This window comes from Taeniopygia guttata, chromosome 2, assembly GCF_048771995.1.
Source record: "Taeniopygia guttata chromosome 2, bTaeGut7.mat, whole genome shotgun sequence".
NCBI classification, from domain to species: Eukaryota; Metazoa; Chordata; class Aves; order Passeriformes; family Estrildidae; genus Taeniopygia; species Taeniopygia guttata.
Genome location: NC_133026.1, coordinates 41108210 through 41122497, shown reverse-complemented (window position 1 = coordinate 41122497; position 14288 = coordinate 41108210). Strand labels below are relative to the sequence as shown.

General features: G+C 38.2%; 1 protein-coding gene across 4 annotated transcripts in view; it reads left to right on the top strand.

Moving 5' to 3' along the window:
- GADL1 (glutamate decarboxylase like 1) overlaps nt 1-13634 on the top strand; it is an 81979-nt gene extending 68345 nt beyond the window's left edge. For all 4 annotated transcript variants that reach the window (XM_072925751.1, XM_030265006.4, XM_072925752.1 and 1 more), the window contains one exon: nt 10908-13634. In XM_072925751.1, the coding sequence (XP_072781852.1) occupies nt 10908-11081 (174 nt within the window). In that variant the 3' untranslated portion in view covers nt 11082-13634. The remainder of the gene's footprint in view (nt 1-10907) is intronic.
- Nucleotides 13635-14288: the final 654 nt, after the last annotated feature.

Sequence of the window (14288 nt, the reverse complement as noted above, 5' to 3'; positions counted from 1 at the left end):
GCCATTTACTGATTTTTGTCTCTCCTTCTTACCTGCTTAGAGCATGACAAATAGGTGGTTGTGACTTTAAGAGCATCCGGTTTTTAAGACAAATGAAAAAGTTTTAAAATGGTGTAGTTCAAACAGAGCTTTTGATTCCTTAGCTGCACTGGTCCTGGCAGAAGAATGCAAGAAAGGTCTATAGCAGCACGAAGGAGAACCTAATGAAATGTGCAACAATATAGTCATGATAGAGAAAAAGAAATATTTTTATCCCCATATATTTAATGTTTGATTTAATTATCAAAGCACAGTAATAATGACCCATGCAATACTAATGACTATTGGCAACAAGGCTCAAGAGGACACACAGTCTAATTAACTTTAATAGGATGGATTTAATAATACATTGGATTAACATCTGTTAGAAAGAAGTATAAAGATTTATTGTTCTCTGAATAAATATTGACCTCTTGCTCTCTGGTCAATAAATCTTAAGCTTGTGTCCACTTAAATTAGTATCTACTTATTACATTAGCACTCTTCTCTTTCCTATCACCAACTTCACTAGGAGGAGAGGGGAGCTGCACTTCTCTCCTGCGGCATCAAACACTTCTTTCAGGAATTGAAGGTAAACATTGAATTTGCAGATAGAATAAAAAAGGTCTGGGTCCTAAACTGTCCTTTCTTAACACAAAACTGTCCTTCCTTGCTGTTGCTTCATAAGAAATTTCAGAAATGTTCAGAAAAAATCAATTACTATTAATGCCACAGAAAAGGTGTATAGCTTGCATCATCTGTATGATTAAGCAGTCTTTATACTTGTATGATGTAAGTGATGTCAAAAATATTTTTGGGGATGAGCAGGAGGAAATCCTGCTCTTTCATGTGTAGTGAGATACAAAGTTGTTTCTAGGACTTCAGATTTCATTTTGTGCTTCAGATATTTAAGCACAAATTCCTTTCTAGCTGTAAGAGTTTCAAGAGGAATGAGATGGAATATATTTCTTTTTCATGCCTACAAGGGAGAGATTTCTTGTTACTCTCCAAAGGGGTCAGTATGGCTAGAAATATCTACAAGTCTAAAAAAATTATAACTGAGAATCATTCCTCTAAACCAGTTGAAAATACTTGAGGCTGATATCCATTCAGCAGATATTTATATCTATCTTTAAAATTTAATAGATAATATAATAGGTGATATTTATAAGGAAACATGGGTTAGTCTAACTCTATCATAGGTGAATTTAACCATAAAACTCCCCGTGACTTCAATGGCAGAGTTCTGTAGGTGAATGTTGATTAATGTGGAGAACCTCTTCCAGACACACTGGCCAATCAGAAAATTTATAAATTTTTGTAGGAAGGTTATTTGTATTTATTGATTTCTGCAGAACTTTTTGAATAAAGGAAGTGGTATCTATCAGAATTTAATGGATGAGTTTTGTGTAGCATATCATAATTGCTTTCAGAGCTCAAAACATTGTTCTTGCTCTCTCTCCTTCTCTGTAAGAATATATATTTGGTGGTTCTGGTGCAGAACCCTGACAAAAACATGCATGTACTTTACCCTGCTTTTATTTTCTTTCTGACTGTGTGTGATTTATAGGTATATGTGGCACTAAGGGAAATTATACCTGGTCAGACTGGTGAAAGAATAAGGTTCTCAGAGCAATTTGGTGTACAGGACTAGAAAAATTCACCTATGCCTCTGCATACTGAGCCATATCTATATCTCTAAGGGTTTAGGCCCAAGGTTAGCAGATCTTTTATTTTATGTATTCCTTTGAGGTAACAAATCCTTGGAAAATGGATTCTAAATTTTGTGCCCAGTCTGCTGTTCCCCCTTCAACTGACCTTAAATTACCTAGGGATTGACTGCAGTCTAGTTCTACTTACTTCAGACTGTTATTAATCATCATTACCTATACTCTGACTCTTTAGTTTGCAAATACTCATAGGTGCAAATCATTATTTTCCTTTCATTTTTCACCCTTTCAACCTGCAATAGAATTGCACATTTTGACACCCTGGAGATCTTGGTTTCAGTTCTTTCAGTTTCCTGGTTGTCCATGCATTAATCACAGAGGTTTGTAACGTATGTTTGGTTTCAGTTGGGGATAAAAAAAAAAAGATAAAATAGCTCACTGGGAATGAGGAGGGGAGCAAGGTTGAACTGGAGTGAATTTTGTTTGGGGGCAAGATGTACATGGGAAAAATGTTGTGTTGACTTTAATAGGGCTTTTATTTCATTGGCATATCAGGCTTTACAAAAAGGAGTTAGGCAGAAAAATAATTTTGATAACTGATAATTACTGGTCTTGTGTTTCACTGTGTGGAGGGGCAAATGGGATTATTTACTTTGTTAAACTAGGTGATCAAATTAGACAACTGCCTTGTTTTTGTGTCAACATTTTGGGTCGTGGTAGACACCATCCCCTCATGCTCCCCAAGGAATTGTATGCATCCTCTAAGAAAGTCAGTATGATGACTTTAGGGAGCAAAAAAGAAAGTGTGAAAGTTACCTAATTTTGTTGAAATACCCATTTTTCTTTAGATCTGGTTAAAGAATATACATCGCTGCTCTGTAGTTCTTACTGTACTGCAAATACAGAAGGTGCTGATATCTTATACCAGAAGCTGACTTGTGCAAATAGAAAATGAGATCTTAACAGTGGGGAACAATCCCAAGTTTCTGAAGTGACATTCCTTATTCTACACTAGAAGCATGTTGAGTTTTGGAACTTGTGTCACCACATAATGCAACTGTCTCCTGCTGTAAAGTGTCCCTCCCAGCTCCAGACATTCACATTGCACTATAATTTCTTTATTCCCTCAGTGGAGTAGAAGGGAATCTCAGCCCTGTGCATGCAAACCAAAGAGGATAGGTTTTTTTGTTACTCTTGCTTTCAAGACAACATGCTACCCTTTCAACGTGGATGGAGAAGGGGACCTTTGGCAGGATTGCAAGACTGGAAATCCTAGTCACTAAAGTGGGAACTTAATAAAATGATGTACAAAGAGCCTTATGTATGCTGTGAAAGCTTTTAAAATAATTACTTTTATGAAAGCAGTAATGCTCAACTCTTTTGAACAGATCAGAACACTGGAATCATAGTGTTGTGTGCCAGCTTTTGGTGTTTTCTTAATGCCTGCACTTCCTACATGGCTTATTAATAAGATCTTGGTAAGGCAACACAGGAGTTGCAGAAAAATAGTAAGAATTCCATGTGAATTGTCTTGAAAAACATGTGCTCAGACAGAAGCAGACATGGGACTGTGCACCTGGAAAACCATGTTGTTCACCAATGAACTTTTTAGCTATAAGTAAAAACACACAGAGTCTTGTTCAAGTGCTGATTCTGTTCTGGGAGCTGTTTGTCCTGGCTCTTCTTTTTCAGAGGCCAATACTTTGTCTGAAGGCTATTTTCTCTTGCCTTTTTATATATAAGTCTCTTTATAAATGACCAGCCTGAAGAAGTTGTTGAAGAAAATCAAAATCTGAAGTCAGCCCACCATCTCCTATTATTCAGGCAATTTTCAGGGATTTGTGGGATTCATAACAAGTCCTCTGGCAAAAAACAGTGGATGGGAAGATGATGTGCAATATATGGTGGACATCTTGTGGACATCTTGTGCAACCCTGAGTGTGAGTCGAAGGTACACAGAGAATGTTGGGACAAAAATGCAGCAGCATCTGTTCTTCTTTGATATGTTAGTTGCCCAAAGAACGTGGAAGTGGTTACTGCTATTTTGACAAATGCACTTATTTCTGCTTTTGTTGCGTGGTGTGGCACAAGGGAACACTGGCGCAATAGTGTAAGGCAATAATTTATTAGTGGTTTAGGGATGTGGGCCCAGAACAAATTCTAGACAAAAGAAAAACATGTTTGGGTTTTACAGAGAGCCTTGGCTACAGGAACAAAGCTGTGATTGGGTGTGCAAATATTTGATATTTTGATTGTCCTGGTTGCTGTGACAGCTGAAAAATGGTCTGAGTTTGTTTTTAATTATCAACAGGAGGGGAAAGGCCTGTTTTAAAGCCAGCAACCGATGTTGTAGCAAAAGGCAAGAGAAGATATTTAACAGAGGGAATATACTTTCTTGGTGTTAAAATATGATGAAAACACTATTATTTCCAATTATTTATACTATTTAGCTAGTTTTGTGATCACAGCCAACCAAGAAAAGTGTTTTGTTCTTTTCTATTGCATCCAGGGATGGATATTAAAATGTCAGCTACTGTTCCTACTTGATACTGATAGGTATAATTGATATCATGCTTATCTTCTGCAGCACACTGGGAATTGCAGCAGGCATGTTGTGGCAGGTCTTCGTGAGATCTGTTTAACACAGAAATTATAAAATACATATATCATACATTGTGGATGCTCTGTCCACTTGGATCAGAGTGTAGTGGGTTGGCCAATTGCAATAGATAGAATCATAGAATCATGGAACCTAAATAGGTTGGAAAAGACCCTTTAGGTCATTGGGTCCCACCATTAAGCCAGCACTGCCAAGTCCATCACTAAACCATCTACATGGTTTTTAAATATACTCAGGGGTAGTGATTCAACCACTTTCCTGGGCAGACTCCTCCAGTGCCTGACAACCCTTTCAGTGAAGAAATTTTCCAATATACCCCATCTAAACCTCCTCTAGTAAAACTTGAGGCCCTTTCCTCTTATCCTATTGCTTGTTACTTGAGAGAAAAGACCAACCCACACCAGTGTTCTGGTGTTCAATGTTCAATGTTCTGAAGGGTTATATAGGAAAAAAGAAACGTGTTACCTGAAAGAGATGTAGTCATTTCTCCAAACAGCCTCTGGCAGGGTTTGGGACCAGTCCTATTAGTGAAGTCCATATCCAGTACTTCAAACCCCCATTGTATCATTTAAGCAAGATAAGGAACTGTATTGTGAAAGCCCCCTGGAACTGATAAATCATTATGTAAAAAATTAGGATTGTGTCCAAATATTTCATAAATTGGGGGTTTATTGACTTTTTTTTTTTTTTTTTTTTTGGTGGCAATTGCTGTACAATAGTTGTTTTGTTATGAAAATGCATGATTCAAACTGGAAGAATAACTTGTCAGGGTTTGAACAGCCAATAGTTGCCTTTTAAGTAAAAATCATGAATTTCCAAATGAAAATTTGCCCCTTCTAGTGGAGATAAAATAGATTTTTGTGGTCAGATGAGAGGGACTGTTCTGTATAAACTTGTCTTCTATTGCAAGGAACAATTTAGACGAGGACACAAAATGTGTTTCCCATATCTGTGAAATCGTGAGAATATGGTCTTTCCATTTTGTCAAAAGGGCTGCTTTTTTGTCTTTTAGCTATGAATCTTCAGCCAGTTCCTCATGTGGTATTCTGTACCTTGGAAAATTTAATCAAGGCTGTGTTTGAGGAAGAGAAATAGTTTGAGCTGCTAATATGCTCCTGTTCTTCCAAAGCTGTCTAGCCTGCTTTTATGGATCCCTAGAAAGGTTATTGATTTACTGTGAATGTGGCTTCTGTAGAAAAAGCTGAAGGCTGTTTGCAAACTGCCACCTGAAGCAGAGGCTCAAGCAGGAAATTTAGATAATTGCATTCTGCTTCCACTGAAGTCCATGGCATTTTGGAAATTAATATCAGGGGAAGCAGAATGGGGTCCCGTGATTGGGAGTTACTTCTGCCAGTAACTGGAACAACTCTTCAGCTTTGTGTTGCAGAGATGCTCAGACACCTGGGAACTGTTCAAAAGATTTGGAAAAATGTTTCTGATAGCAGTTGCCAATATTAACACTAGTTTTTGTAGGCATTCTGTCTTTGTATTCCTTGCTGGGTTAGCACATTTAGACCCATCCACACTGCTCAAAACTATTCACACGGGATGTCAAGACAGGTTTGGCCAACAGAATAGGCAGTCGCATGAGTTTTCTCATACTTTCTTCTCTTTTCTGAGGGACAACAATTCTACAGATGTTTTATTGTCAGCAGCGTCAGCACTTTTGATCCCACATACTTATGGTTGTACAAATAATGACTTTCTTTTTTGCTTGGCCATTGAATTGAGAAACTGGAAGAAATTCTTGGTTTTAGTTGATCAGAAAGTTATTTTCAGGCAAGCTAAAATGAAGCAATTTGCATAGTTAAAATTTTCTCAGTCCTTTTCTATGGTCTTTAATAAAAATGGGTCACTTTTCAATTGAATTTAAGTTTTAATTGAAAACAGCATATTGAAACAAATACTCAAAATATGTTTGTTTCCAAAGTTTAGAAAAAGTTTAGTCTTTTCTGGTTTCTTTATTTTTCTGGCTGATGATATCTTAGGCTATTTTTCAAATTCACTTTTTTTTTTCCTCCCCTGGAGCAATATATTTTCATAAAATCATTGCTTAGCAGAATACTTTTACCCAGCATTGTTAGCAATTTTGCAACTCACTCCTTTTGCCTTAGTGTTTAAATTTTAAAAAATAACATAAAGTTGTTTTTAAAGCTTATAGTCTCTAGCCTACAGTTTGGAAAAACTATTATGATATTTAACATCAGGCACAAACACAAAAATCTAACTGGAGTCTGTGAAAAATGAGGGCATACCCAGTGGCATGCAGGTAACAGATGTGTCAGGGCAGGGAATATAATTTGTGATGGGACAGTTTGAAAATACTCAGGTCTAAAATTAGGTCACTTACAGATTAAAGGAGGATACTAGAGAAAGAAATTTATAATCAAGGTTGGCATGGTCATTCATTATCAGCAAGCCAGTCTGCAGTTGTCCAGCCTGAGCTTTCTTGCACTTTCAGCATATCTGTTAATTGCAATTGCCAGGGACAGCATTAACGTGGAAAAGTAGGGGGCTAATTAAAACCAGTAGGTGTTGATTTCTTTGTTTCAGGAAAAAAAACCCAAAAAAACACAACAGCATATTTTTTTGGGGAATTCTGCTTCTCTTTAGGACAACTTATTTAGCTATCCATACCCAGCAGCACCAGGGCAGCGGGGCTGGGGGCTTGGTGCATTTACCTCACATGAACAAAGGAGCATCAGAAGGTATCTGCCATGTTGGACTAAGTGTACAACTTGAACTTCAAACTGGTGATAGCGGGGTATGTATTTTAGAAGTCAATGAGATTATGTGCTTTGACTAAATTAAACACTTTGTTATGTTATTGTGATTTTTCGTCATTGGAATAAAATTTACAAACCAGTTCTTCTTACAAATATCCATAATGTTCACCAAAGGGCAGCTAATGGTGATTGAATTCCGAAACATAATGCTGTGCCATGACTAATGGAGTGAGAACATTACCTGTTTAACAGAGCAGCTCTGCCCTTTGCACAACAAACCCATGTGCTAGAAGGCAGTGCTTAGCCTAAGAACAAGGCTTGCATAGCTTGGACCAAGGTGAGAATAGTTTTGGAAGCCTTACTATTTGGAAGAAGGAAGTTTCTGAAATAGGACTTTCATCAAGTCCTCTGAACATATTTTTATTGTCCAAATTTGGGAACTGACTCTAGGAGACACTGGGTATGGGATTCTCCCGCTGAGAATGTACTCAATCCTTTTGTTGAGTCAGACTGTAATGGTGGTTGCTGAAGTTTGTTTTGCTGTTATAATCTGAGCCTGGTGGAGATTCTTAAAGTGTTTGAGGAATTTGGATTAAATGTCATTGATGAACCAGTCAGTAGGACACAATGGTTTAAAGGTAAAAAATGTTGCACTGTGCAGAATCACATTTCTCAAGGATACTTGAGATATGGAGAAGCAGATCTGTTGCTCTTCTGGTCCCCCTGGTGCACTAGATACTTCAGCTGTAGTGTCTAAGCTGAACCCAGCTACTTACTATACTGCTCCCTGTGTATATATGCTGGAAAAAAGCATTGGCATCTTCCATGTAAATGTCTATGAGGATCAGCTGTGGTCTGGACTCTTGACAGAAACAGCTTAAAGTTTAAGGCTAAAACGTTTTATTGTTGGTAGTGTGGCTGAGTCCTGGCTGAGAGTGGGGAAAGAGATTACCCTGTCACTCAAGTAGGTGGAGAGGGAGCTAAAGTATTCTGCAAACTTTGTTCTGTTTTTAAAAACTCTGCTATCAAGAGTAAGGGCAGTATGAGCTGTTACAGCCACTGTGTAGCTCTGCGCAGGCAGACTGTGATGCACCCATCAGTCCTTAGGAAAAGCTCCCTGGGCTCTGGCTGCACAGTGTAAGGTGGGAAACACCGGTGTAGAACGGCCTTGTGCACACAGCACCTCCTCCCCACATTCCGCGGTGGAAGGAGAATCTGTCTGACAGCTTTTATTCTGCTGTAGTGAGTGTTTGAAACAATAATCCCTAGGGTAGAATGGCAGGGGAGACTAGTAGTGTGAAGGAAGAGGTGAAGGAAGCAAAGAAGAGAAGAGACCTTTGGATTTAGGATATATTACACTTAAAATTCTGATACTGCTCCATGGATGGGCCACATAAAGAATTAGATTTACAATTTGAACAAAGTTCTGTAGGAAAATAATGGACGGGTGAAGCAATCTCACTAAATTGCTTTCCAAGGAGCCTATCCTGAATGAAGCTGTGCAGCTCTTTCTGATATTTGAGCATACTCATTTCTCATTGACTTCAGTGAGAATTAAACTCATTGAACTCCTCACAAGGCAATTAGTTTCTTACAGGTCTATTTTTTCTGCTGCAAAGTGGTAGCTGCCTTTACCTTCTGTTAGCAGTCATACCCTGTGCCACTCAAGTCCAAGCCTCAGCATGCTGGTATCATTTAATTGTTCTTTTGTGAGACATGTGCTTAAACATTTCAACATAGTTTCTGTTCCTTATTGTTTTCTTTGCATAGGACCCTTGACAGCTTTGTTACATTGACTCCACCACTTTAGCAAAAAGAACATACAAAATATGTGATGGAAAGTCTTTCCAAAACTAATCCCATCAAAAGCTTATAAATCAGTTTTTTTGTTTTGTTTTATGTATGTAGGAAGAGTTTGTTTTACTTTCTAAAAGAGATGAACACATTTCAAATTAAGAGGACAGATTCATTAGTATGGAGGAGGAATGAGGTAATAAATGAGATCATGAAATTGAGGTTTTTCTACCTTTCATTTCCACAAGAGAAGACCTACAGAAACGCAGTATATTTACAGTCCTCAAATTACTGAAGCTGTAAATGTTTTTGCTTTCATGGCCTCTGGACTACTGCACATTTTGGGATGATGGATTATGGAGCACCAGGTGTTGGGATGAAGAAAATCAATAGTGTGATACAAAAGATGAAATAACTGTGATGGAACATCAATAAAGGCTAAAAGCTGCCACAGGGATTTGAATCTTAAAGAAGAGCCTGAGAAAGTGTATTAAGAAGAATTCACTTCTCCCCTTGCACTTGTAGTGTCTTTATTCCATAAGCAGAAGTCACTTGGGGGCCCTGTCAAGGACAGAGGTTGAGGAAGTTTTTTTTTCTGTGTGTACATGGTGCCCTGCACATCACCTGTGGGGAACCATGCCCTAGCATCAAGGTAATGTCAGGACACAGCTGGTGTAGGTGCAGTCTGGAATGTTTGGTTTAAAGTGTAGAGGATTTTATTTTTTTTTTTAAGGAACAAATTTAATTAAATTTGTTGTTAATTTGCATGCTACTCCCACAAGCAAACTAGATGAATACATTTAGAATTAACTAGTTGCAGTTCATGTCTGTGCTGTTGGGACATTGTTCTGAGGAAATGGCAGCTGCTTCTCTGCTGCTGTGACCCATTCTCAGGGGACTTGGCCATTAAAGAAACACAGTAAAGCTAGACTGTTAGTGTTGAGAACTTTATCTGTTTCTACCTAAGCAAAAAAGGCTACTGAAAGATGCAATGTAAAAATAAAGCAATTTGGTAAGTTTGACATTATAATTTTTCTTCTGCAAATCAGGCACAAAGTTTAAGAGCTGAAATAAATTAATGCAGAAAGCAAGGTTAGGTCACACACCTGTTTTCTTAGTCCAAAGTCAAACCATCACAAAGAGAAGGAGAGGAACTCACTCTTCTGAAATACCTTGGTGTTATTACTAATATATTAAAATGCAAGACCTTTTAAAAAATACTCCTGTCAAAATACTTAGTTCTACCTTCCAAGGAATAGTCTAGCAATGCAATTTCAAACATAACAATGCAGAACTACTAACATGCTTTAAGCTATGCACAAGATTGATTGGCCAAAGTTAACAGCCCTGCTGGGATGAGATCAAATGCTCTGCTATAAGGATCTGACTCTGCCAGTCTCGCTCATGGGTTTTTTTTCCTGCAGTAAGACAGCTGTGAGATTTCATCCCATGCAACACAAGACTGGTGTAGCCAAAAGCTGCTCATGTGTAAATCTTCGAGATGAAATCTTATGTGTCAGGATAAGACCTTGTCCTGTAAGACAAAAAGCTCATATTGAGTTTTTTGGCAACTTGAGTTTCGCAGGGGTTCAATGCAGAACATCTTCTAGGGACAGCAGCTTTGCAGATGTGGTGGAGAAGGGTCATCAAGGGCAAGAAGTCATGCTTAGCCCGGTTAGCACAAGGAGACAAACCCTGCCTTTAACCAGCTGCAGCTGATGTTCTTCCTGAGTTCAGACCTTTGATCTAAAGCAGGAAGACTAAGGACCTTAACCCAGCCTTTTCCAGGACACTGATGAATTCACCAAGCACCAGGGTTTAGATCTTGCTCCAATTCTTTCAGGATTCTGTAGTTCAAGAACTACAGAACACGAGGGTCTCAGTGCTTTAAACCTGCAGGTCTGAGCTTGGCTTTCCTTGGGACAGGCACTGAGGAAGTCATGCAAGGAGTACAAAACTCAGGCAGTTCAGAAAAACTCTGTAAGTCACAAAAGACACTTCTTGCCCAAACATGCTGTATTTCTGGGTGTGACATCAAACCTTTTTTTTTTTTTTTTTTTTTTGTGTCTCTACTTTCAGGTTGCTCCTATAATTAAGGAGAGGATGATGAAGAAGGGCAGCATGATGCTTGGGTACCAGCCTCACTGGGGCAAAGTCAACTTCTTCCGCCAGGTGGTTATCAGCCCGCAAGTCAGCCGAGAGGACATGGACTTCCTGCTGGATGAAATCGAGCTCCTCGCTAAGGACTTGTAGCTGTAGCTCCACAGCATCAGGTGCTGCACATGTGTGATAGTTATGGAGAGAGAGTGGCAGCAGCATTCTGGTGCTATTTTGTGAAAAGTAGTAGAAAGCTTGACATATACTTTGATAACTGTAATTTTGCAGATTGGTGTTGAGAACTCTGCAGGTAGAACACTTCTTCACAGGAAAGCATTTGCTGGAAGGGGCTGGGGGGCAGGCGGGTGCTTCCAGCACCATTGCTGCCATTCTGGGAAGTGTTTCCTGGAGAAGGGAGTGCTTCTGAAATGGTGTCTATGCCCCAGGAAAGGCAGCTATTTACTGGGTGCCTGTGCACAGTACAGCTCAAACTGGTCACTTATGCATGCAGGCAAAATTCCTCTGAAGTTGCTATTACAAGTGGATTTGTCAGCGAGCCTTAATGTGCTAGTTAATTCTCTTATCTACTCTGTCAATATTTTAGTTTGGTAATTAACATGATAAGACTGGAAATTGTGAACTTATGTGAAATGAGTTTCTCAAGACCACGTAACTAGGTGCATTGCCTGGGTTTTCTGCTATGAGCACAATCAGACAGTACAATAAGGCTCAGTGCAGTCATCACACCAGGAGAAACCTCCTGCACAAAGCCCTGAGTAGCCAATATTGACCCTGCTAGGAGCAGATTGAACCAGATTACTCTTTAAGGTCACTTGCAACCCATAGGATTTTTTTCATAGAATCAAACACAGTCATTTGGTCCAGTCAGTTTTTGCCAGTGTTGTCCATCCAAAATATCACCACTTTAGGAGAGCTGAAAATATTGGAATAACATTTAGAACTTCTTACTTCTTTTGTCAACAGGAGTTGCATATAATTTCTGAATTGCTATTTATCTTCATCTATTTTTAAAGTGTAAAGATTTATTTAGAAGCTTTTAGATGCACTTTAAAATTTTAACAGAGAAAAATATATATTTACCTGGAAGATACATATTTTTATGCATGATTACTTTATATTAATAATATGGAAAAATTGCTTATTTGTAATTGCTTGTTTGTATTTTCCTAAAGATTTGAGATGACTCGATCTTATGTTATCAGTGTATAATTTGTAATTTTACTCTGCTATTACAGTAGTGGTGATCAGAGAATGTCTTCTTGTGATTTTAGGATATGAATGGTTTGAACATTTTTGGTCAATCTTAAATAACAAAATTAAGTTCTGCATTTTGTCTTTGTGGTAAGAATTAGATTATATTTTTCATCTGTTTTATATTCCATAAAAATAATCCATTTTGTAAAGATAGAAATGTATTTCTTGTGATGAAGTTGTTGCAGCAAAGCAATGGAAATAGCCATGTCTTTCACTTTGTAATCAACATCTGCTCAACGTTAATGTTTTGTTGTTTGTTCCTTATTCTGTATTTGAGGTAGCACTGACCACTATGAAACCTTTCTGCAATAATGTTTTTGCTGTTTTTAAACACAAAGCTTCCTTTTTTTCATTTCCTACATTGTACTAGGATCCAACATTGCATGAAATTCCTACTTCCAGTCTCCAGGATGTTGGTGCACAAAGCTTAACAAGGTCATGATAACCAAGGAGGTCACACAGAGCAGTAGTTAAAAGCAAGGGTCACCTGCAGCCCTTGACAGGTACCCTTAACAATGTCCTGGAAGTGGATATACTTGTGTTATCATAATTATTATAGTGATCCGCCGGACTTTAAGCAAAACCCATGCTGATAATAAAATGAATATCACAACATGGCCCCTGGGTTTTGCTCTTCAATACCCACAAATCACTCCATCATTTGTTGATGGAGTATGCTTCTGGATATATTAGTTATCCTGATCTTGGAAAGCCTAAATTCAAGGCCCATAAGGCTTTTTTTGCCTCCCAGTCACTCAGGGTGAAGTATAGAGTGCACACAGAATGCTGCATGAAGGGGACAACTTTGCTCTTTCAGCTTGAGTTAGACAGGACCATTACCCCTTCTCCTTCTCTTTTTTGACCTTGAAGGGAAATACTGAATACAGCATCAGGATGTTTTGTTTATGGTCCAGATTCTTGGTGAGTACCTGATTTTTTGATTAATGGAGAAGTTATAACACCTTTTATCAGCTAAGAATTTGATCTGTGGTGTGTTGTGACACCACCGCTATCAAAAAAGTGTTACTGTCTTGTTTCTCTTCATGTTCTCCAGACCGTGACACTTATGTCACATGTCAGGAAGAAGTAATACTGTTCCTTTCTGTAGCAGTAGTGGCTATAGTATTTTTAAATAAGAGTAAACTGGAACTTTTTTCATGGTTGCAGAAAATATGTCTCTGATCAACATATGCACTGATTTCTTTGAAGCTATAGGTTAACCTTCCAGTGTGATGTGAGTACTTTATCCAATCTCCATACATTTTCCATTAATTCTGACCCCTTACCATGTCACAGGTGCACAATATGATGGTTTTCTTTCAGGACTAATGTAATTTTCTCATAGTTGCTTATGTAGGAGTGGTATGTACAAAATGTCTATTTTGTACCTGGTGATTTTAATAAAAAGTGAAGTAAATGACACTCTTATAAATATAGGCTGTCTTTGTCATTTGTCAATCTAAAAGTGCATATGCAAACAGAGAAGGTACCTCTAAGCACTTCAGATAAATAGCACTTCAGCTTTAAAATGTGAAACCTAGTTTAACCCTGCTTCAGGATGTGGTTTGTCTGTGTGCTGTGCCCACATCATCTTTAATAAACATTTGGGTGATGACATGTCATGATTTATCTTTCAAATGCAGAAGATAAATTGTCTGTGCAAAAAGTCATTTAATTTTTATTATTATTTTGCCGTTCTAGCTAGTTGGGATTGGCCCATGAGCTCCCTCTTCTAGTTACTGGCAAGCTCCATCACTCAGGATGCTAAATAAAGTTCTGGAAGTACTGAGGTACAGGCATAAGTCAGTGTACAAGCTGATCCATTTGTTGCCTGTAATTTCTAGATACCTTCAGTATTTTTTTCAATAGAAAAGGAAAGAAATATTTAGACAGAGAGGATACAGATGTAGATTTTACTCTTAGTTGCATGGCTGCATCTTGTGAGAACTTTGGGCATTTTGTGATGGGTCTGTGTGCAAAATCACCCACATAAATCATTGTGCCTAGAGCCAGCAGTCCCTGTCTCAGGATTTCTATTATGATTTTCGGTGATAAATGAGCACTGATCCTCAGAGTCTGGTTACATAT